The 22,033-nt window shown below is 42.2% G+C and overlaps 1 protein-coding gene across 18 annotated transcripts; it reads right to left on the bottom strand.

The window, feature by feature from the left end:
* Positions 1-997: 997 nt before the first annotated feature.
* Positions 998-4,165, bottom strand: LOC107774529 (uncharacterized). 18 transcript variants are annotated; one of them, XR_001645531.2, is made up of 5 exons: positions 4,006-4,165; positions 3,153-3,225; positions 2,621-2,726; positions 1,836-1,961; positions 998-1,261 (listed from the first exon to the last, which is right to left on the bottom strand). XR_001645531.2 is itself a non-coding variant. In XM_016594079.2 (5 exons), the coding sequence occupies exons 2-5, from the start codon at positions 3,210-3,212 to the stop codon at positions 1,193-1,195; spliced, it is 348 nt and encodes a 115-aa protein (XP_016449565.2). In that variant the 5' UTR covers positions 3,213-3,225; positions 4,006-4,165; the 3' UTR covers positions 998-1,192. The 18 variants fall into 18 exon arrangements, 5 of the variants coding, with proteins under 5 accessions (XP_016449565.2, XP_016449566.2, XP_075085839.1 ...); XR_001645532.2 differs by having other exon boundaries at positions 1,836-1,956; XR_001645534.2 differs by having other exon boundaries at positions 2,632-2,726.
* Between the last annotated feature and the right edge of the window lie 17,868 nt (positions 4,166-22,033).

The raw sequence follows: 22,033 nt of genomic DNA, 5'->3' as shown, positions 1-22,033 counted from the left end.
GTGTGATGATGAAGGAGATGGGATCAACTTATGGGTGATCTTCGAAACGATACAGGCTTGATAGGCAGCGATAGCCTAACTTCAGAACCAAAGTCGCGCTCCCAGTAGAGTTGAGCCCGAATCATCATGGGAAAACACTCTCAGAAATGAACTAGCTGCAGATAGGCCAATTGAAGCTGAACCCGAGACCAACCCTGAGATAATAAAGATGCTCGAGGAATTGACAAAATGAGTAGAAACAGGAGAAAAGAAAATCGAAGCCAACGACAAGAAGGTGGAGACCTACAACTCTAGGGTTGACCAAATCCCCTGAGCACCACCGATATTGAAAGGCCTAGACTCCAAAAGGTTTGTTCAAAAACCTTTTCCTCCGAGCGCGGCCTGGAAGCCGATCCCAAAAAGTTCTGCATGCCTAAAATTCTTAAGTACAACAGAACAACCGATGCAAATAAACATGTGACCTCATACACATGTGCCATCAAGGGGAACGACTTGGAAGATGATGAGATCGAATATGTCCTGCTGAAATGGTTTGGAGAGACCTTGTCAAAAGGAGCTATGATATGCACTACAAGAAAAAATGCTTTTAGCGAAGGAAAATCCAGTCGTTAAAAATTCAAATCCAGTCACTATAAGTCAATAACGACCGAACAAAATCCGGTCGTCACCGGTCGCTAAAGGCTCCGTCATTAAAAGTTAACGACCGGATTAGAATCTAGTCGTTAAATTCCGTTAACGACCAAAAAACTTTCCGTCGTTATTCCTATTTAGCGACCGATGTTCCCTTCGCAAATTGCAAAATTTTCTTTCGTTAATGCACATGTAACCATTTGATAGTCCTGTTGTTAAAGAGTTTTAAAGACCACATTTCCCTTCGCTGATGTGAAATTTTAATAAATATAATTACACCAATTTATATTTTTCCCTGTAGTTATCCAACAATAATTATTATTGCTTTCTCACACACATATATACAACAACCACACATCTAAAAATATACCAAATAATCAAAATTCATACTCTATAAAATTTTATTATCATTACAAAGAACGGAAAGATCAGTGTCTATAAATATACCCATCCAAATTGCATGACACTATTTTTATCAACTCCTAAAAGTAGACAATAGAACTATAGCACGATGTACAAATGACAACATCTTTAAACCACTGCTAACAGAACAAAAATTCTATTATGCTTCAACTTGCTCCGCACATTCTTCAAGGATAGGTTCTTCAAACTCCAAGTTCTTGATCTTGATCTGTTAAAAGAACAAGTCATGTCACATTAGTAAAAATACTCCTACTAACACTTTAAACCTGAAACTCCTGGCAGATGGCCAGTGGCCCAAAGAAACGAAAGAATCGGTTACGTCGTTTTTCATATGATTTCCTCAAATAGATAGACTAAAAAATCGAACAGAGTTCTCTTTATAACTGGTGCACCTTAACAATAGACTTGTTACACCTCTACTACTATGATCTGTATGAGCAATTTCCATTCAATTTCAAAAGTAAAACATGACTCAACTTGCACTAAATTGTTACACTTCCTTGCTTATTCAAACATTCCTCAATTTAAGCCTCCAAAAAGAAAATTGATAAATTTAGAAGCTATGTGAAAGATACCACAAAACATATATTGGAACTATGATCGGATAAATTAACTTCGATGATTCTTTAAATAGCAAGCTGGATAAACCAAATGAGGAAGCCATGTACCTTCAAGGATTAACACTCTATTCCTAATAGAACTCCACTTTCTTCTTCACTTTCAACATTTGTGCTTTAGTGTAACAAACTTTTCAAGTAATGGGCAGCGAAAAAGAAACTCACTTGTGAATAAAAGAAGGTTCCTATGATTACAATGGCAGCTTCAAGTGCATTGATGAGTCGAACATGTATTTGGAAGATTATGATGGAGGCAACACCGACAGATATTCGCTTCACTGCATTTCTATGCTAAACGTCAGGTGAGAAATCTCATCCAATGACATATAAACAATTGGTTATAAAGGTGATAGAATATGTCTTGCGTTGATACTGAATATCAAAGCCAAAGACAAAATTGTTATTAGGATACTCATATAAATGATTCATCAAAGAACTTTTAACATAAACATACGAGTAACAAAATATGTCAGCAATGACATAACAAGAGCTATCACATAATTTATTAAATGATTCAAAAGTATGCAAGGGAGAGCTAGAACTAAGGCAGCACCATTAATATAGACACAAACATAACATCCATAATCATCTTATACCTAACTGATGCCTATGGGAGCCTAGAGAAAACATGATTAATCTAAAGCACCTTAAGTTTTTATCAACATTCTAAAATAGTCAAACAAAACAACCACGATTCAAGTAATATGGAGGACGATGTAAACTACCTCACCAGGATAAATATTTAATAATTGATATCTAATACTATTACAACTATGCATTAGTGAATACCGCGAGCATCGCATGATAAGAAATGGAAGTTGTCGATCCTAACCAAACAAAAGTGGGTCCTATGTGAGAGAGAGTTTTTTGCCATCCTACTGCCCACCTCTAGAGACCCTCCATTGCAACTGCAAAAGGTGTAAGCATTAACAAAGATATAATGGACAAACCTGCATAATACCTTATCCCACTAACAGACTTTCTTTTTATTCCTTTGTTTGATAATATATTTCGGAACTTCAAATGTAGGATTTGATATCGCAGCTCCCATAAAACCTATAGTAACAATCAATATCATTTCAGAATCTAACAGCAAATAAATCCAAAGTACCAGCATGAATAATCAAATATCACTCAAATAATAGCTTGATTAAAGGTAATGTAATTATATAATTGCCCCACCAACAATGTTTAAATTGAGCTAAGTAGCAGCTGAAAATGCACAACATGATTGGCACAAGTGACAAATAAATACTAAAAGCCGGTTAACTACTCTTGATGATTTAAATGAAAAAAATTGCAAGTTTAGACTTACTAACAGTTACATTCCCAGTTGTATGAGCAACTGAATCCTATGCCACCCAGAAAAAATAAATAGATAAAACTAATACTACTAACTATTATTGGGAAATAATAAAAATTGAGTCACATGCTCTCTTTATCTCTAAAAGAAAGTGAAAACACTAACTAGATCACACTTACTTGTTCTCTTTGAAAGAGAAATAAAATAATTTGATTTAATTTCACGGGAAGTTCATTCATCCAGAAAATTGTCCTACAACGAAAACATTTACGTAAAGATTTTTAGTAATTGAAAACTCAAAAAGTCAAGACATAAATGTTTAAAAGATACATAAACAAATGCGCACCGAGATAGAGAAGCAAAAACTGAAAATTTACCACAATCAGTCGAGATTCAAAAGTCGTATGGAACTCTTAGAATATCAACATATATAACTTAAAACAAATAATCCATGATTTTCTACATCTAGTTATCTACAACTAAAAAATAATAAAATACCTTTTCCATCAAGAATTGTAATATCTTTTACCTCCTATAGATCACAAAACAAAAACCCACAAGCATCTCACAACTTTCTGGGATTTTTCACATAACAGAGAGACATACAAATCTAAAAGAGAGAAAAAACAGTTGTGCGGAGATGACAGCCGGCGGTTTCCTCTCTAACTTTATACAGAGACAAAGCGAAGTAGAAAAGTGACAGACTGGTAAGCTCCGCTCGCTGCTATCATCGACATTGAAAAGAACGATTATAATGTCTACTTGTATTCCTTCGATTTTCGTTTTGCAAATATGAAATCAAGGACTCAAATTTTATTTTTGTTGTCATTTTTCTTAGGTTGCCTCGAAAGAAACGAAATGTAATTGGAGGTTCCATATCTTAAATAAAAAATATATATTTCTTCTATCACGAATCCTAAATTGAACAAAAAATAATTTATAATAGTGAAAATCTTAGGAATCAACTGAGTTGAAATCAAAGTTAAATTGAACTTCAATTAAGCAAATTACACAATGAGAAAGATAGCGCACCAATTAGAGAGGGAGGACAGCAACGCGGTGGTAGCGGAGAGTCTGTGCCATCCTTATTTTTCAATTTGGGGCTTAGGGTTCTTTGAATATAGTGAAAGAAAAGAACTGAAAATTTAGTGGAGAGTGCTGGCGCTCTTTTATTTTGGATATGTCCGCCAAATTTCTAATATCTATTAACGACCGGATATCTTAATATTAATGAGCTTTTATAATTGTATAATTTAATAAGAGTTATTAACGACCGAAAATATTTTTGGTCTTTAAAAGTGTACTTATAACGACCGTGGATCAACGTCCCTTCGTTAAAAAGTGGTCGTTAAAAGCCATGTTTCTTGTAGTGATGGTATCACAACTTACCCCCCAATTCTATTGACTCATTTTCTATGCTTGCATATGCTTTTGTAAAAGCGCACGCCGGAGCCATCAAGGTCGAGACCAGGAAGCCAGACCTTTTCAAGGTAAAGCAAAGAGATAACGAGATGCTTAGGGAGTTCGTGTGAAGGTTTCAAATGGAACGAATGGACCTGCCGCCGGTGGCAGACGATTGTGTCGTTCAGGCTTTCACCCAAAGACTCAATACTCAAAGCTTATTGGCTTCACGGCAGTTAAAGCAAAATCTGGTAGAATATCCGGATGTAACTTTGGCCGATGTGCATAATCGATACCAATCAAAAATTAAGATCGAAGATGATCAGCTTGGGGCCCCTTCCAGGTTTGTTTATCCCGTCCGAGCTAGTGACAGATCCAAAAGAGACATTGATCGTGAACCAAGGTCGAGTAGGGATTGGTATCAACCGTACAACGGTGATCGTAGGGGTAACGGGTCTGGACGAAACTCTATGAGAAGTGAAAGGAGAAGCGATCGGGGTCAAAATAACCGGGGACTCGTGAGCCAAAATGGTTTCGACAGGCCTATCGGGCCTAAGGAAGCACCGAGGTTATCGGAGTACAACTTCAACATCGATATTGCTGCTATCTTATCTGCCATTGGACACATCAAAGACACCAAGTGGCCTCGACCTCTACAGTCCGATCCAGCCCAAAGGGATCCCAACTTAATATGTAAATATCATGGCACACATGGCCACAGAATAGAAGATTGCCGACAATTGAGAGAGGAAGTAGCCTGGTTATTCAACAGCGAACATCTCCGGGAGTTCTTGAGCGATCGAGCCAAAAACCATTTCAAAAATAGAGATTATAGTAAGCAGATCAAGCAGGAGGTACCTCAACACATCATTAACATGATCATTGGTGGGGTCGACATTCCCCGGGGGGGCGTTGTTAAAGCGCACCAAAGTATCCATCACGAGGGGAAAATGGACTCGAGATTACGTACCAGAAGAAACCTTGTTTTTCAACGACGAGGATGCTGAAGGCATCGTGTAGCCCCACAACGATGCATTGGTAATATCTGTACTCATAAATAAATCTCGACTTAAGCGTGTGTTAATTGATCCAAGTAGCTCAGCCAATATCATTAGATCGAGGGTTGTGGAACAACTAGGTCTACAAGACCAAATCGTGCCTGTAGTCAGGGATCTAAACGGATTCAACATGGCATGTGAGACCGCCAAAGAGGAGATAACATTACCAGTGAACACCGTCGGAACCATTCAGGAAACAAATTTCTGCATGATCAAAGGAGACATGAGGTACAATGCTCTGTTGAGGAGACCATGGATTCACAACATGAGGGTAGTAGCCTCCACGCTGCTCCAGGTGCTGAAATTTCCGATGCCAGGATGGATTAAAATAGTTTACAGAGAATAACTGGCAGCAAAGGAGATGTTTGCGGTCGATGAGATGATTCCGATATCTGCACTTTCAACATCGAAGGGTCTAGGTCCGGTGGCCAAAGACGAAACCAAATAGCAATTACCGATACCAGTCTCGATCTAACCAGAGACGCAGGGGATGGATAAGGACAACGACTACGAAGTTTCCGATGATTCCGACACCAACAAGTCAACAGTCGAAGAACTGGAGCAGGTCATATTGATCGAACACCTACCTGATCGTAAGGTACACCTAGGCACGTGGTTAATTCCCAAGCTCAGGAAAAACCTCATTCAATTTCTTTTAGCTAACATAAATTGTTTCACTTGTTTCCATCTCGATATGACAGGGATTCCGCCGAAGATAACAACTCACAAGCTAAGCCTGGATCCGAAGTACCATCCCGTCAAGCAGAAAAGGAGGCCGCAATCCGAAGTCAAGCATGCATTCATCAAGGACGAGGTATCTAAACTCCTTAAAATAGGGTCCATCCAGGAGGTTAAGTACCAGTATTGGTTAGCAAACATAGTAGTAGTACCTAAACAGGGGAATAAATGAAGAATGTATATAGACTATAAAGTCTTGAACAAGGCATGCCCCAAGGACTCTTTCCACCTGCCAAACATCGATCGCATAAACGATGCAACGGCCGACCATGAGACCCTCAGTTTTCTCGATGCCTACTCCGGGTACAACCAAATTCGGATGGACCCAGACGACCAGGAAAAAACATCCTTCATCACTAAATATGGTACCTACTGTTATAACGTAATGCCATTCGGAATTAAAAAACGCTAATGCCACTTACCAACGCCTAGTAAATCAGATGTGCGAAGAGCAAATAGGAAAATCAATGGAGGTTTACATTGACGATATGTTAGTTAAATCCCTGCAAGCAGAGGACCATTTGAAACATTTGTAGGAAACCTTCAACATATTGAAGAAAAATAATATGAAACTGAACCCGGAGAAATGCGCATTTGGAGTCGGGTCTGGGAAATTCCTCGGATTCATGGTGTCTAACCAGGGAATCAAGATCAATCTCGATAAGATCTAGGCCATCGAGGACATCATCGTTGTGGATATTGTCAACGTCATTCAAAGGTTAACCGGGTGCATAGCCATTTTGGGTCGATTCATCTCGAGGTCCTCCGACAAGAGCCATCGGTTCTTTTCACTGTTGAAGAAGAAGAATAACTTCTCATGGACCCCGTAGTGCCAACAAGCCTTGGAGGAACTCAAAAGGTACCTCTCGAGCCCACCTTTGTTTCATACTCCGAAGGCAGACGAATAGTTATACCTGTACTTAGTGGTATCCGAGGTAGCGGTAAGTGGAGTCCTAGTCCGGGAAGAGGAAGGTATGGAATTTCCTATCTATTTTGTTAGCAGAACTCTAGGCGAGGCCGAAACTAGGTATCCTCACCTAGAAAAATCGGTGCTCGCTTTACTAAGCGCCTTTAGGAAGCTAAAACCATATTTCCAATGCCATCCATATGTGTTGTAACTACTTACCCATTATGAAACATAATGCATAAGCCCGAGCTCTCGGGACGATTGTCCAAATTGGTCATGGAGATTAGCGGGTACGACATCGAATATCGACCCCGAACCGCCATCAAATCTCAAATTTTGGGGGACTTCATGACCGACTTCACGCCGGCCCTAATTACTGAGGTTGAGAAGGAGTTGTTGTTGAACTCGAGGACCTCTTTCGAAATCAGGACCCTCATTACCGATAGTGCCTCGAATGCAAAGGGGTTCGGACTTGGCATCGTGTTGAAGCCACCGACGGGTAATATAGTTAGGTAATCTATTAGAATTGTAAAATTGACTAACAACGAGGCCAAGTATGAGGCCATGATTGTAGGTCTTGAACTGGCTAAAAGCCTGGGGGCCGAGGTGGTCAAAGTTAAGTGTGATTCTCTCCTCATGGTGAACCAAGTCAATGGAACGTTCAAAGTCAAAGAGGAACGAATACGAAGATACCTGGATCAGATACAGGTAACGTTACATTAGTTTAGGGAATAGACTTTACAACATGTACCTCGGGATCAAAACAGCGAAGCCAAAGCTCTTGACAACTTGGGATCGTCGGTCAACGACAATGAATTCAACTCGGGAATAGTCGTACAACTTATGAAATTGGTAGTGGAGGAAGGCTATCTCGACAAGCTTAACCCGGTACTGGATAAACAAATACATATATTACCTAAAGACCGAAAATCTTCCCTCGGATCCTAAAGAATCGAGAGCTCTGCGTACGAAGACTGCCTGATTCAGCTTGTCCGAAGATGGTACTCTATTCAGAAGAGCATTTGATGTCCCACTCACCATATGTCTGGGACCGGGAGACACCGAGTATGTTTTGAGGGAAGTCCATAAGGGCACCTGCGAGAACCATTCGGGTATCTAGTCATTGGTTCGAAAGATAATCAAAGTCGGCTACTACTGGATTGACATGGAAAAAGACGCAAAGGATTTCGTGCAAAAATGCAATGAATGTCAGACGCATGCTCCGATGATCCATCAGCCTAGGAACTGCTGCATTCAGTCTTGTCACCCTCGCCGTTCGTGAAATGGGGAATGGACATCGTTGGTCCCTACCTTGGGCGCCCAGTAAGGCTCAATTTATGTCATTTATGACTTATTATTTTTCTAAGTGGGTGGAAGCCCAGAAATTTGAGAAAGTCAGGGAGAATGAGGTTATTGATTTCATATGGTACCACATAATATGCTGATTCGGAATACCGACCGAGATCGTGTGCGACAATGGGAAGCAGTTCATCGGCAGCAAAGTGAGCAAGTTTTTTGAGGACTATAAGATAAAAAGGATCCTATCAATGCCCTATCACCCTAGTGGAAACGGTCAAGAAGAGTACACAAACAAAACCATACTCCAAAACCTTAAAAAGAGGTTGACCGATGCCAAAGGGAAATGGAAGGAAATCTTGCCCGAAGTCCTATGGGCATATCGTACAACCTCAAAATCCAATACCGGGGCTACCCCGTTCTCGTTGGTCTAAGGTACCAAATCTTTTATACCAGTCGAAGTAGGAGAACTGAGTCTTAGGTTCCGATATGCGACCGAAGAGTCAAATGACGAGGCCATGAATACGAACCCGAAAATATTAGACGAAAGGCGTGAGGCCGCCCTTGTCCGGTAGGCCACCCAAAAGCAACAGATCGAAAGATAATAAAATCGAAGAGCCAACCTTCAACACTTCAATGTCGGGGACTTGGTGTTAATAAAGGTGACACTAAGCACCGGGAACCCGAATGAAGGGAAGCTGGGACCGAATTGGAAAGGTACATATCGAATTACTGAGATCATCGGTAAAGGATTGTACAAACTTGAAACAGTGAACGGTGAGCGGCTACCGAACAACAGGAACATAACCCACTTAAAATGATAATACTACTAAGGTACGACCCTATTCATTACTTTTCTTTAAATATATTACAGATTGTACTAACACCTGCAGGTAACGACCAAGGAATGGTGCAACTATTAGGCCTGAAAGCACTCGTTGAACTTTTTTCCCTTGAATCGATTTTGTCCCAAATGGGTTTTCCGGCAAGGTATTTAACGGGGCAACAATGGATCGTGCTAACTTAGAATTGAAGACCAACTGTGAACCGGAGTCAAGGTTCGCATCAACAGTATCCGAGCCCTCTCTAAGATCGGCCTCGAATACTGGGGGCCATCACCCTCGGGTAATAATTTTAGCAAGGAAGGAAACTTCATGCTAAAACAAGTCTGGACATGATAAATATGATTTGTTGTAAGGGCCAAACGGTCAAATGAATCGTGCCCACATCGACCACTTAAGACATAACATGAAACTTGTACATATTTGCAATCTTGTATGTTTCACAGAAATAAAAGAAAGTTTCTACCTGGCAGATACATATTTTGTCTCTTAAAAACTACTGTATTTTGTTCCTTAACGACATTGGGCCCAAGGGCCACCTCTTTCCGAATCCAAGAGATCACCCCCGCTCGGGGACTATCGTCATGGGCAAGCCCGGACAGCTCGGGCTACGAAGCCCAGGGGCACAAACCTATTAGGCAGTGCTCGAATTCCAAAGGCTATGGCCATCCCTATTCGGTGACTGTTGTCCCGGGCATGCCCGGATGGCTCGCGGTAATTAGTACATTGGGCAATACCCGAAATTAAAAGCCTACTGATGTCCTAGAACAACTCGGAGACGTTCGAGAACCGTAACCAAAACATAAGGCCTTCAAAATATCTAAACTGGTTCGAAGGCTACCCTCGGCAAAATTATAATAAATTCTAAGTAAACACTTCGGGGAAAGCTTCCGGTCATACCAAGCCTTCACGAGTCTTAAGCAAAATAATATCTACAACGAGCAGTGTTCGAACCTCCGAACAAGACCTAATTATTACGCGCTAAGACATTCGAAATCTTTGCAATCGTAAAGAAAAAAAAAACAAAAAGAAACAAGCTTGAAATTTGTCGAAGGGAAAAAGCCTTGTATATATATACATAAATCTTTACGAAGGCCAAACGTCCTCAACAAAATGCAAAAGTACAAAAGCGAAGAAAAATCTACAAGGCACCAAATAAGCTTGAACTTTGCCGGAGCCCACCTCGTCACCGGTCCCATCAAGGTCTTGCCCGTCCTCGGATCCGCCCGAACCCTCAGAATCTTACTCATCCTCGGGGTATGCCAACTTTATGGCCTCGGCCTTGAGCCTCTTAACATTTTCAAGCTCGGCCGATAAATCAAACCCCCGGGCATGAACCTTCTCGAGAGCCTCCCTTCAGGACTGCCACCTCACATATTTGACAATGGACTTTAGGCATTCCTGAGCTGCCTCAGTATCGGCTTTGTACTGGGCCACCATACGTCGGCCCTGGTTATTTTTGCTGCTGACTTGGCTGCTTCAAGCTCCTTGGCAAGGGTATCCCGTGCGGCAACGATCGAGCCTAGTTGAGACTAGAGATCTTTGATTTTTCGGGACCGGGTAACAGCTTTCTCCTTCACCGATCAAAGTTGGACCTCCGCCGAGGCCAGCTTCTCTCGGGCAGTCTCCTTTTTTGAAGCCAATCGGTCCATCTTGCCCTTCCACTCTTCGGCCATGGCCTTGACTTCGTCCATCTCATTCCGAAGCTGGTCGACTCGATCAATCTTCTGTTGGACCTGTGGATTCTGACCGTTAGACACCGTGTCTAGCTCATCATCACTAACATCAAATATTTTTACATGTTCCAACAGGTCGGCATGTTCTATCTGAGACGTGTCCAACTCGGCTCGGAGGCTCTTGACTTCTCCTTCATGTTGCTCGCTGAGAAGCTTATATATGCCTCTCTTCTCATCAAGCTCTTTGACTTCAGCCTCGAGTTGGCTCAGCTCATCCTGGTACCGGAGGAAGGTTTCATGGTGGAGCACCAAGGCCTGCAAATATGAGAAAAGATATTATAATTATCAAGAATTAATTTTAACATTAGAAGAGATATTTGAATTATTGAGAATTATCAAGAATTGCCTGGTTTAACGCATGTAGTGCTTCATTGAACATGCATGACTAGTTTACCTCGTTCATTTTTTCCTAATCTTCTTCGGTTACCAGACACCGGAGGTAACTAGCTATCCCTACGGGGGCGAAAAGGGTTCGAGCATCCTCCAAAATGGTGATAACGACAGTCTTCTTCTGACCAGGATCTATGCTCGGAGCGGGAAACCGATTGGTCAATCTCGGGCTCAAGCTCGACCTGCCAGCCTCTGAGGGTGGACTTTTCCTCGTCACCTCTAAGTCATCCATTCCGGTAAATTCCTCTAGGGCGAATGAGTCTACACTGTCAAAAAAGCCTCTGAGGGAATCATCTGCTCCATGGAACCCTTCATGGGATCGCTCCTTCGTCGTTCGGGCATCGAACATTTGATTATGTGAACGAAGGCGATCCCAAAATATCTACAACGTAGGGCGGAGCAGGGCCGACGTCTTGTGAATTCTCGGCCCTTACTTCGGCATCATCCTCGCGAACCTGAGGGGGATTAGCTTCCATCGTTTCCCCCTCGGCTTCCACCCATTCCTCTGGGACAGATGGCTCATGGGCCACAAAAATTTCATCCTCCTCGGGAGCTGGAGGTTTCCTTTGGCTTACGAACCAGCCTCTTTCTCATTTTCTTTTTCTCCGAGCTTGGGGAACTCGGGGCCCTTTTTTCTTTTCTTCTTCCCTGTTGTGGCTCTGGGATGTCCCAAAGCGGAAGAATCGGTAGGTAAGTCCTCGTCCCCAACAAAGGGCCTAAATTCGACGGTCTTAGGCAAACCAGCAAAAGTGAAGTAAAGAAAAAATAATAAGAACGGGATGCTAGAAGAAAAAGCATAGCGCAAGCTATTCAGGAAAGAGATCTTACCATGGGAACTGGCCTCCCAACGGCCCTTCGAAAGTTTGCGTCACGAGCGCTCGGAATAGGGCATCTATGAGACAATGCCTTCGATCCATTCCTTTAACCGAGGAATGGCATTCGGGACTTGAGAAACAGTTGTGCCACCACAAACACCAATGAGGAAAAAGGGAGAAGAGCATGAAATCAAATTCAAAAAGAACTTGTACTTACGTGATGCATTCCACTTCTTGGGGAATGGCCTAGATTCGACCGAAATCAAGTCTAAGGTCCTCACCCGGACTAAATGTCCCTGCCAACCTGGATCCCAGTCTTCATCAATGCTTGAGAATGGGGCCTTGCTAGCCCGGCGCACGAGCTTTATCAGTCCCCCTCGGAAGATTTGGGGACTGTACAAACAGAGCAGACGATCTACGGTGAACCAACAGGATTCGATCTTGTTCACAAAAAATCGAAGGATGATTACAATCCTCCATAATAAAGGTTGGATCTAGCCGATACATACCTCGTACCTCTTATAGAAGTCTATGATGACCGGATCCACCGGGCCCAGCGTAAAGGGATAAGTGTAGACACTTAGGTATCCCTCAACGTGTGTAGTAATGGCCTCCTCAGAATCGTGGACCAGTATGTCCTTTTCAGCCTAGTTGCAGTCCTTTCGGACTAAGGGGAGATCATCTTTGGTGATCGAGCAAATATATCTAGATGCCTCCACACACCGACCCTGCACCGAAGAGGGTTTCTAGACCTTGAAGTCGCCAGCGACCGAACAACCCCCTGGAATGAACATCTTCAAGGGAGTTTCAGGAGATGATTTATTGATGCCCACGTTAGAAGTGGATCTCTCGAGGTCGACCGCATCGGAAGTGGTTTCATTGATTCTGGCATTCGTTTGGGAGGTAGAAGCAACCTTTTGGGGAACTGAGTTTGAGGTTTTTGCCATTGTTATAGGGGAAAGCTTGAAGAAGATAGAGAAAGGTTAAAAGCTAGAAGCTCCGACGTATTGGCTTGAATGGATGATGAGTAAATAATTTTGCAAAGGAATCTCGATTAACGGCGGTAAAAATGCTAGAATGTGAAAGAGTAGTGAAATCCTGAGGGTACGAGGGTAGACGGTTTGATGTAAAGTAAAAAAATGAACAAAAAAGGGGTTATTTATAGTCGTTCCGCAGCGTTTCGCCTCTAGGGACAGCCAACCGGCGGCTGACGTGCATTTAATGCCATTATGGCATGACTGGCGAGACGTTTCGGGCTTTTTATCGCTTATGTGACAGCGTATTGAAGACAAAATCGGGGTGCTCATGTCGTTTCTCTTCAGCTTGCTCTCTGAGAAACGAGGGGACTATCTGTATACGTATAAAACCCGAGCTCATGATACACTCCGGCCTCCAACAGGGTGAAACAAGCTCGAGATATGATTATGAAGGATCAGAATTGAAGCAAAAGTCTCATTGAGTAAGAGTCCGAGGGCACGTTTTCTGCCCTCGAAAATATCGAGGTCATGATTTGAGATCGATTCAAATCCTAAAATATTTCGGAGAACATTGACGGGCAATCAAGCACGACCAACAGAAGGCCATAATATCTACGACCGGCCGGATATCATAGCGTGGATCTTGGCACGTATCGATGTAAAACCGGCAATCAGTTAAACAGAAGATTTTTTTACCTTTTATAGAGTTGTACTTAGAGTAGTATTCCCCTACTATATAAAGGGGGTCTGATAATTCATTAGGCACATGTTAACACGCATTCCAAAGCAATATACTGCTATTTTTACTGTTATTATAAGTTTTTTTCTCTCGTTCATCAATATTGTCCACTGTGAGCCCGGATCAAGGGCGAACGTTTCACTAAGGCCGGAGTCATTCTGCTCGCGTGGTTTGAATTTACTGTATCTTTATTTGTTTATTCTAACTCAATTCATCTTTTTTTATTAAATTAATCTGCATATCCGATTTCGAGGATAAACAAAATCCACTTTTGTATCCATCATGTACAGAGTACACTTAATTTTCATCACAATTCCCCTCATCATTACCTAATGATTGATTAATCATTGTATCCCCCAATTCAAAGAGGCAAGATCGATTATCAGTGAAATAGTTCAATTTTCATAGTAGCTTTTAAAATTCAAAGGTTTTACGTCTAACTCCACTATCTAAATCAATCATTACAAAAATAAAATACTTTGCCCCTCCCCCCAATCATTACTTAGTAATTAGGTACAATTGATAATCTCTTTATAATCCAAAGTCACTTACATAGGTAAAGTTTAAATATATCTACATACCTTGTAACTTGAGTTTTCCTCTACAATATTCCTATGCAGTGAAGATAATCAAGCTTGCCTTCTATTGTCTTCTCACCGATATTCCCTAGTATTCTTTACTGGGTTACTATTCTTTATCAGGGAACTAAGCCTTAAATTTATGAACTCCAAGCCCCAAGTCCAAACACGTATAGCAGCACAAGATATGGACTTATGGCCCACTTCTTCCATCTCTATTGCTATCCAAAATCACTACAATGCTTATTAGTATGTGAATTATAAATTAGGCCCACTAACCACTTATTTTGTATACTAATTTATATATCATAAAAAAATTACTAGCTTAATAATTGACCCAATAGCTATAAATAAAATTAATTTATCGAGTCTCACAGTTTATAAGTTTATAAAATAATTCAGGTTATTACATGCACTTCCGCTTCTGCGGACAACAAGCGCTTATGCGCTCACGCACCTACGTGACCAAGTCCGCTTCTGCGGCCCCAGGCCTTCTTGGCCAATTCCGCCTCTACGATCTCTTCTCTGCATTTGTGACCTCGCAGGTGCGGAATATTCCTCGCACCTGTGCTCCCAGGTCTCCTCCACAAATTTCGTACCTACGATGATCCCTCCGCACATGCATGACCGCAGCTGCAGCCACTCCTTCAGCAAGTGTGATAACACCTGTCTTCAGCAACAACAGCATTTCCTCGAATCCAAATTTCAATCTGTTTTCAATTCGTTTCAAACCTGAGGCCCCCGGCACCCCATCCAAACGTACCAACACGTCCTAAAATATGATACGGACTTAGCAGAAGCCTCGAATAATCTAAAACAACATCAGAATTACGAATCGACGATCGAAACCTTTCTTTAAACTTTCAAACTTCGACGAACGCGTCCGATTCATACTTAAACATTCTGGAATGACGCCAAACTTTACACACAAGTCACAAATCACGATACGAATATATTCCAAGGCTCGGAACTCCAAACATACATCGATAATACCAAAGTCCACTTCAAACCAAACTTAGAAAATTTTAAAACCTTCAAAATATCAACTTTCCATATTAAGCGATGAAATACTTCTGGACCACTCGATACTCAACCCTAACATATGTCCAAGTCTGAAATCATCATACGAACCAATTGGGCTTTCAAATCCCGATTCCGAGGTCGTTTACTCAAAAGTCAAACCTTAGTCAACCCTTCCAACTTAAAGTTTCTGAATTAAAAAAATTTCGTCCGAAACAACTTCAAACTTCCCAAAATTCAATTCTGACCACACATACAAGTCACAAAACATGAAGTGAAGCTACTCATGACCTCAAACTGCTGAACAACGCACTGGAGCTTAAAATGATCAGTCGGGTTGTTACAGTTTGCCTATTTTCTCGAACCATGCCTTACGTTTCAGGCAATCTTTCTGAAAGTGTCCAGGTTTTCCACAGAAACGACACTTATCATTCTTGTGTTCCTTCTTACATACTTGAGAAGATGAGTCATTGACATTATGTTGCCTCTGTTTAACTTTTCTATGTTTCTTTCCTCCTTTTCCATTTCCTTGATGGCTTACAAGGCTAATGGAGTGGGTTCCGTGATTTTTTAGCCTTGTTTCCTCTTGAACCAGCATTTTGTACAGTTCATGCATGTTTCATTTGTCTTTCATGGTGTTGTAGTTCATTTGCAAAGGACCATACTCAGATGGTAATGAGTTAATGATGAATTGAATAAGAAAATTCTCATCCACTTCCATTCCCGAAGACTTAAGTCTTGCTTCTATATTTTTTATTTCAATGACATGCTCATGCATGGTACGTGAACTATCAAATTTCATGGTGGTTAAAGTACCCATTAGTGTCCCAGCAAGAGACTTATCAGCAGTTTAGGAGCATTCTTCCACAAGTTTCAGAAGTTCTTTAGCACTTTCAGTTTTGGGAAGAGTAGTCTTAATGTTGCCCGCAATATTCATTCGCATAAACATTAAGCGTAGTCGGTTAGACCTGTTGTCATGACCCAAACTAACCCTATCGTGATGGCGCCTATCGTGAAACTAGCCAAGCCGACTCATTTCCAAAACAAATCGATATTTTTATTTCTAAGATAATTTCAAGGCTATTTAACATAAAAACCTTCGTAAAGGAGTTCAAACCTAAATAAAAGTCCGGAAAAGAAAAGGCCAACATCGGGGTGTCACTAGTCATGAGCATCTACTATAATTTGTCTGACAATATCGAGACTAACATAGTATAGAAAATAGCTAAATACAACTAAAGGAAGATAAGAGGGAGAAGAGCAGGGCTGCAATCGCTAGGCAGCTACCTTGCTATCCCCGAGAAAATCTGTAACCGGAATAGTCAACAACCGCTACAGTGTCCAGATACGCCTGGATCTGCACACAAGGAGTACGGAGTAATGTGAGTACACCAACTCAGTAAGTAATAACAATAAATAAAGACTGAGAAGTAGTGACGAGCAATAATGCAAGTAGAGTTCATATCACAAATATTCAGTAAAATACAGCATGCATTAAAACCAGAGTTTGAATCAAATCGGCTCTTTTAAATCCAGTTCCAGAAAAATCATTTAAAGATATCTTTCAATAGTTTTCAAACAAAGGCTCAATGCAAAGGTGAGCAAAAATAATAAAATCATAATCAGCTCATCGGGCAACATCACACATATACAACCCCTCGGGCAACCTCACAATCACTCGTATATAGCCCCTCGGGCAGACCTCACCATCACTCATGCCTCCCAGTCACTCAGCACTCGGCACTCGCACTCAGTAGGTACCTGCGCTCACTGGGGTGTGTACAAACTCCGGATGGGCTCTTTCAGCCCAAGCACTATATATCAAGCCAATCATGGCATAAATCAATGAGGCCCTCGGCCTATATCAAACATGTTGCGGCATGTAACCCGATCTCATAAATATCCTCACAAATCAGGCCCTCGGCCTCACTCAATCATAAACCTCTCCAGCCTCTCGGGCTCTCAGAAAACAAATTATTCAACCCAAACAACATTGATATGATGCATCTAAATACAGTAATAGAGACTGAGTTATGCTGTAAATATGTATAAACATGATTGGGTAAAGATTTTTAATCAAAAACAATGAGAGGATAGCAAGAAAAGAACTCTAAGGGTCCAAACAACACTGGCATAAGGCCTAAACATGGCATCCAGCCTGACTTACAGAAATTCTTTCTAAAACACATAAGAATCATATAGTTTCAACAAAATATTCAACTTTACAGTTGATACGGGACGGACCAAGTCACAATCCCCAATGGTGAACGCCCACACGCCCGTCACCTAGCATGTGCGCCTCCTCCAAATAGTAAAATGATACAAAATTCTGGGGTTTCATACCTTCAGGACCAGATTTATAATCGTTACTTACCTCAATCCGAGAAAATCTCTACTCTGCAATGCCCTTGCCTCTCGAATCAGCCTCCAAGCATCCCCAATCTAGCCACAAGCAATACAATAGATCAAAATAGGCTAAAGGGATCAATTCCACAAGAAAAATACCAAATTATAGCCAAAAATCCGAAATCGGCCCAAACCCGGCCCCCAGGCCCACGTCTCGAAATCCGACAAAAGTCATACCAAATTTTTCAAAATCCGACAACAAAATCCCCTTCAAAACCTTAAAATTCCATCTCAAGAATTGTTCCACTTTTTCCCCAATTTTTCACCCCAAATCACAATTTAGATGATAAAAATCAAGATATAATCATGGAATTTAACCAAAACCAAGTGAGAAACACTTACCCTAATCAACTCCCTAAAACTCCCTTCAAAAATTGCCTAAATCCGTGGTCTCTAGCTCAAAATATGAAAAATGGGTTCAAACCCTCGATTTTGAAATTTAACACTGCTGCCCAGATTTCCTTAATTGCGATCGCGGAAAAGGCCTCGCGATCACGAAGAACAACTTCGCTCCCTCAAAATATTTACTCTACGCGAACGCGTAACACCTCATGCGAACGCAATGCAATAGCTGTTCACACCTACGCGATCGCAATTTTCCTCAAGCGATCGCGAAGAGTAACACTCAGACTCCACTGCTGCCTCACTTCTTCCTCGCGAACGCGGCCTAGCCCACGCATTCGCGGTGCATTGCCTGATAACCTTACGTGATCGCATCTTCATCTTCGCGAATGCGAAGAGAAATTTTAGCTGACCTCTCAGATGACCTACGCGATCGCGAGATCTCCCTCGTGAACGTGATGAAGAAAATGTCTGCAATAACACCAGAGAATCTGCCAACTCCCTAAGTCCAAAAATGACCCGTTGAGCATCCGAAACACGCCCGAGGCCTCCGGGACCTCAACCAAACATACCAACCAATCCTAAAATACCATATGAACTTAGTCAAACCTTCAAATAAGTCAAAACAACATCAAAACGCCAAATTACCCCAGGATTCAAGCCTAAGAACTTCTAAACTTCCGAATTCCACCAACGATGCCGAAACCTACAAATCACGTCCGAATGACCTCAAATTTTGCACACAGGTCTGAAATGATGACACGAACCTACTCCAACTTTTGGAAATCCAATCCGACCCCGATATCAAATTTTCCACTACTGGCCAAATTTCTAGTTTTCGCCAATTCAAGCCTAATTCTTCCACGGACCTCCAAATCACATTCCGGACGTGCTCCTAAGTCCAAAATTACCTAACAGAGATAAAGAAACCATCAAAATTAAAATATGAGGTCGTTTACACATAAGTCAATGTCTGGTTGACTTTTCAAACTTAAGCTTCTACTTTAGAGACTAAGTGTCTCAATCCACTCCGAAACCACCCCGGACCCGAACCAACTAACCTGATATATCATAATATAGCTGAAAAGGAAGCAAAAATGGATAAAAACAGGTCTATAACTCTCGAAATCACCGGCCGGGTCGTTACATCCTCCCCCTCTTAAACAAATGTTCGTCCTCGAACGGATCTAGAAACATACCTGGGGTCTCAAATAGGTGTCGATATCTACTTCGCATCTCCCGCTTAGTCACCCAGGTGGACTTCTCCACAGGGTGACCTCTCCACTATACCTTCACCGAAGCTATGTCCTTTGAACTCAACTTCCGAACCTGCCGATCCAAAATGGCCACCAGCTCCACATCATAAGTCATATCACCCTCCAACTGAACCGTGCTGAAGTCCAAAACATGGGACGGATCGCCAATATACTTCCGGAGCATGGAAACATGAAATACTAGATGCACACTCGGCAATTTGGGTGGCAAGGGAAGATTATAAGCCACCTCCCTTATCCTCTGAAGCACCTCAAAAGGCCCAATGAACCGGGGGCTCAACTTGGCCCTCTTCCCAAACCTCATAACAGCTTTCATGGGTGATACCTTCAGCAAGACCTTCTCCTGAACCATAAAAGACACATCACGGACCTTCCTGTCCGCGTAGCTCTTCTGTCTAGACTGTGCCGTGCGAAGCCGCTCCTGAATTAATTTTACTTTATCTAATGCATCCTGGACCAAGTTTATTCCCAAGAGCCTAGCCTCACCCGGCTCAAACCATCCTACTGGAGATCTACACCTCCTCCCATATAAAGCCTCGTACGGAGCCATTTGAATGCTCGACTGATAAATGTTGTTATATGCAAACTCCACGAGCGGCAGAAACTGATCCCATGAACCCCCAAAGTCAATGACACAAGCGCCCAACATGTCCTCTAATATCTGAATGGTGCGTTCGGACTGGCCATCCGTTTGAGGGTGAAACGTTACGCTCAACTCAACCTGAGTACCTAACTCTCGCTGCAAGGCCAACCAAAACTCCTTTGTAAACTGAGTGCCCCTATCTGAAATGATGGAAACTAGGACATATTGCAGGCAAACAATCTCTCGGATGTAAATCTCATCCAATCGCTATGAAGAGTAAGTAGTGCTAACTGGAATGAAGTGCGCGAACTTGGTCAGCCAATCCACCATAACCCAAATAGCATCGAACTACCTCGAAGTCCATGGGAGCCGAACTACAAAGTCTGTGGTGATCCGCTCCCAATTCCACTCTGGGATGTCTAACCTCTGAAGCAAGCCATCCGGTCTCTGATGTTCATACTTAACCTGCTGACAGTTGAGACACTGAGCCATAAACCCAACTATATCCTTCCTCATCCGCCTACACCAATAGTGTTGTCTTAAATCCTGGTACATCTTCACGGCACCCGGATGGATGGAGTACCGTGAGTTGTGGGCCTCCTCAAGAATCAACTCCCGAAGCCTATCCACGTTGGGCATACATATCCGGCCCTGAATCCTCAACATGCCATCATCACCAATATTCACATCTCTGGCATCACCTCGCTGAACCGTGTCCTGAAGAACGAGCAGGTGGGGGTCATCATACTGAAATGATCATAAATATAAGACCTGGAGACCACACAAGCTAATACCCGACTCGGCTCCGAAATATCCAATCTGACAAGCTGGCCCACTAGGGCCTGAACATCCAATGCCAAGGTTCTCTCTCTTGCTGGGGAATACGCTAAACTCCCCAAACTCTCCGCCCGGCGACTCAAGGCATCGGCCACCATATTGGCCTTCCCCGGATGGTACAAAATAGTGATATCATAGTCCTTGAGAAGCACTAACCATCTCCGTTGACGCAAATTAAGATCCTTTTGCTTAAACAGATGCTGTAAACTCTGGTGATCAATATAGATCTCACAATGAACCCCATACAAATAATGACGCCAAATCTTCAAGGCGTTAACAATGGATGCTAACTCAAGATCGTGCACAGGATAGTTCTTCTCATGGTTATTCAACTGGCGCGAGGCATAGGTAATCACCCTACCCTCCTGCATCAGAACACATCCAATACCTACCCTCAAGGCATCACAATACACGGTGTAAGAACCTGAAGCTGATGGCAGAACTAATACTAGAGTTGTGGTCAAAGCAGTCTTGAGCTACTGAAAGCTTTCCTCACACTCATACGACCACCTAAATGGAGCACCCTTTTGGGTCAATCTGGTCAAAGGCGATGCAATAGATGAAAATTCCTCCACAAAGCGACGGTAAGTAGCCCTCCAACCCAAGGAAGCTCCTAATCTCCATGGCTGAGGACGGTCTATGCCAACTTTGCACTGCCTCTACCTTCTTCGGATCCACCTGAATACCCTTATTGGACACCGCATGCCCCAAGAATGCTACTGAACCGAGCCAAAACTCACACTTGGAGAACTTTGCATAAAGATTCTTCTCCCTCCATCTCCGTAATACAATCCTCAGTTGTTGAGCATGCTCCTCCTGGCTACGAGAGAACACCAGGATGTCATCAATGAATACAATAATGAATGAGTCCAAATAGGGCTAGAATATATTGTTCATCAAATGCATGAACGTTGATAGGGAATTAGTCAGCCCAAAAGACATCACTAAGAACTCATAATGGCCATATCGGGTCCTGAAAGCTATCTTAAGAATATCCGAATCCCGAATCTTCAGCTAGTGATACCCGGACCTCAAATCAATCTTGGAGAACATCCTCGCTCCCTGAAGCTGGTCAAATAAATCATCAATACGAGGCAAGGGATACTTGTTCTTGACTGTGA

The sequence above is a fragment of the Nicotiana tabacum genome, chromosome 14 (genome assembly GCF_000715075.1).
Source record: "Nicotiana tabacum cultivar K326 chromosome 14, ASM71507v2, whole genome shotgun sequence".
NCBI lineage: Eukaryota > Viridiplantae > Streptophyta > Magnoliopsida > Solanales > Solanaceae > Nicotiana > Nicotiana tabacum.
This window is presented reverse-complemented; position numbering and strand designations above follow the sequence as displayed.

What these genes read in the sequence shown, in the direction of transcription:
- LOC107774529 (XM_016594079.2), bottom strand. Translation starts at nt 3,212, where the DNA reads ATGAATGAACTTCCCGTGAAATTAAATCAAATTATTTTATTTCTCTTT. An exon ending in TTCTCTTTCAAAGAGAACAA is followed by an intron (nt 2,727 to 3,152) that starts GTAAGTGTGATC and finishes TTGTTACTATAG; the next exon opens with GTTTTATGGGAGCTGCGATA. An exon ending in TGGGATAAGGTATTATGCAG is followed by an intron (nt 1,949 to 2,620) that starts GTTTGTCCATTA and finishes ATAGAAATGCAG; the next exon opens with TGAAGCGAATATCTGTCGGT.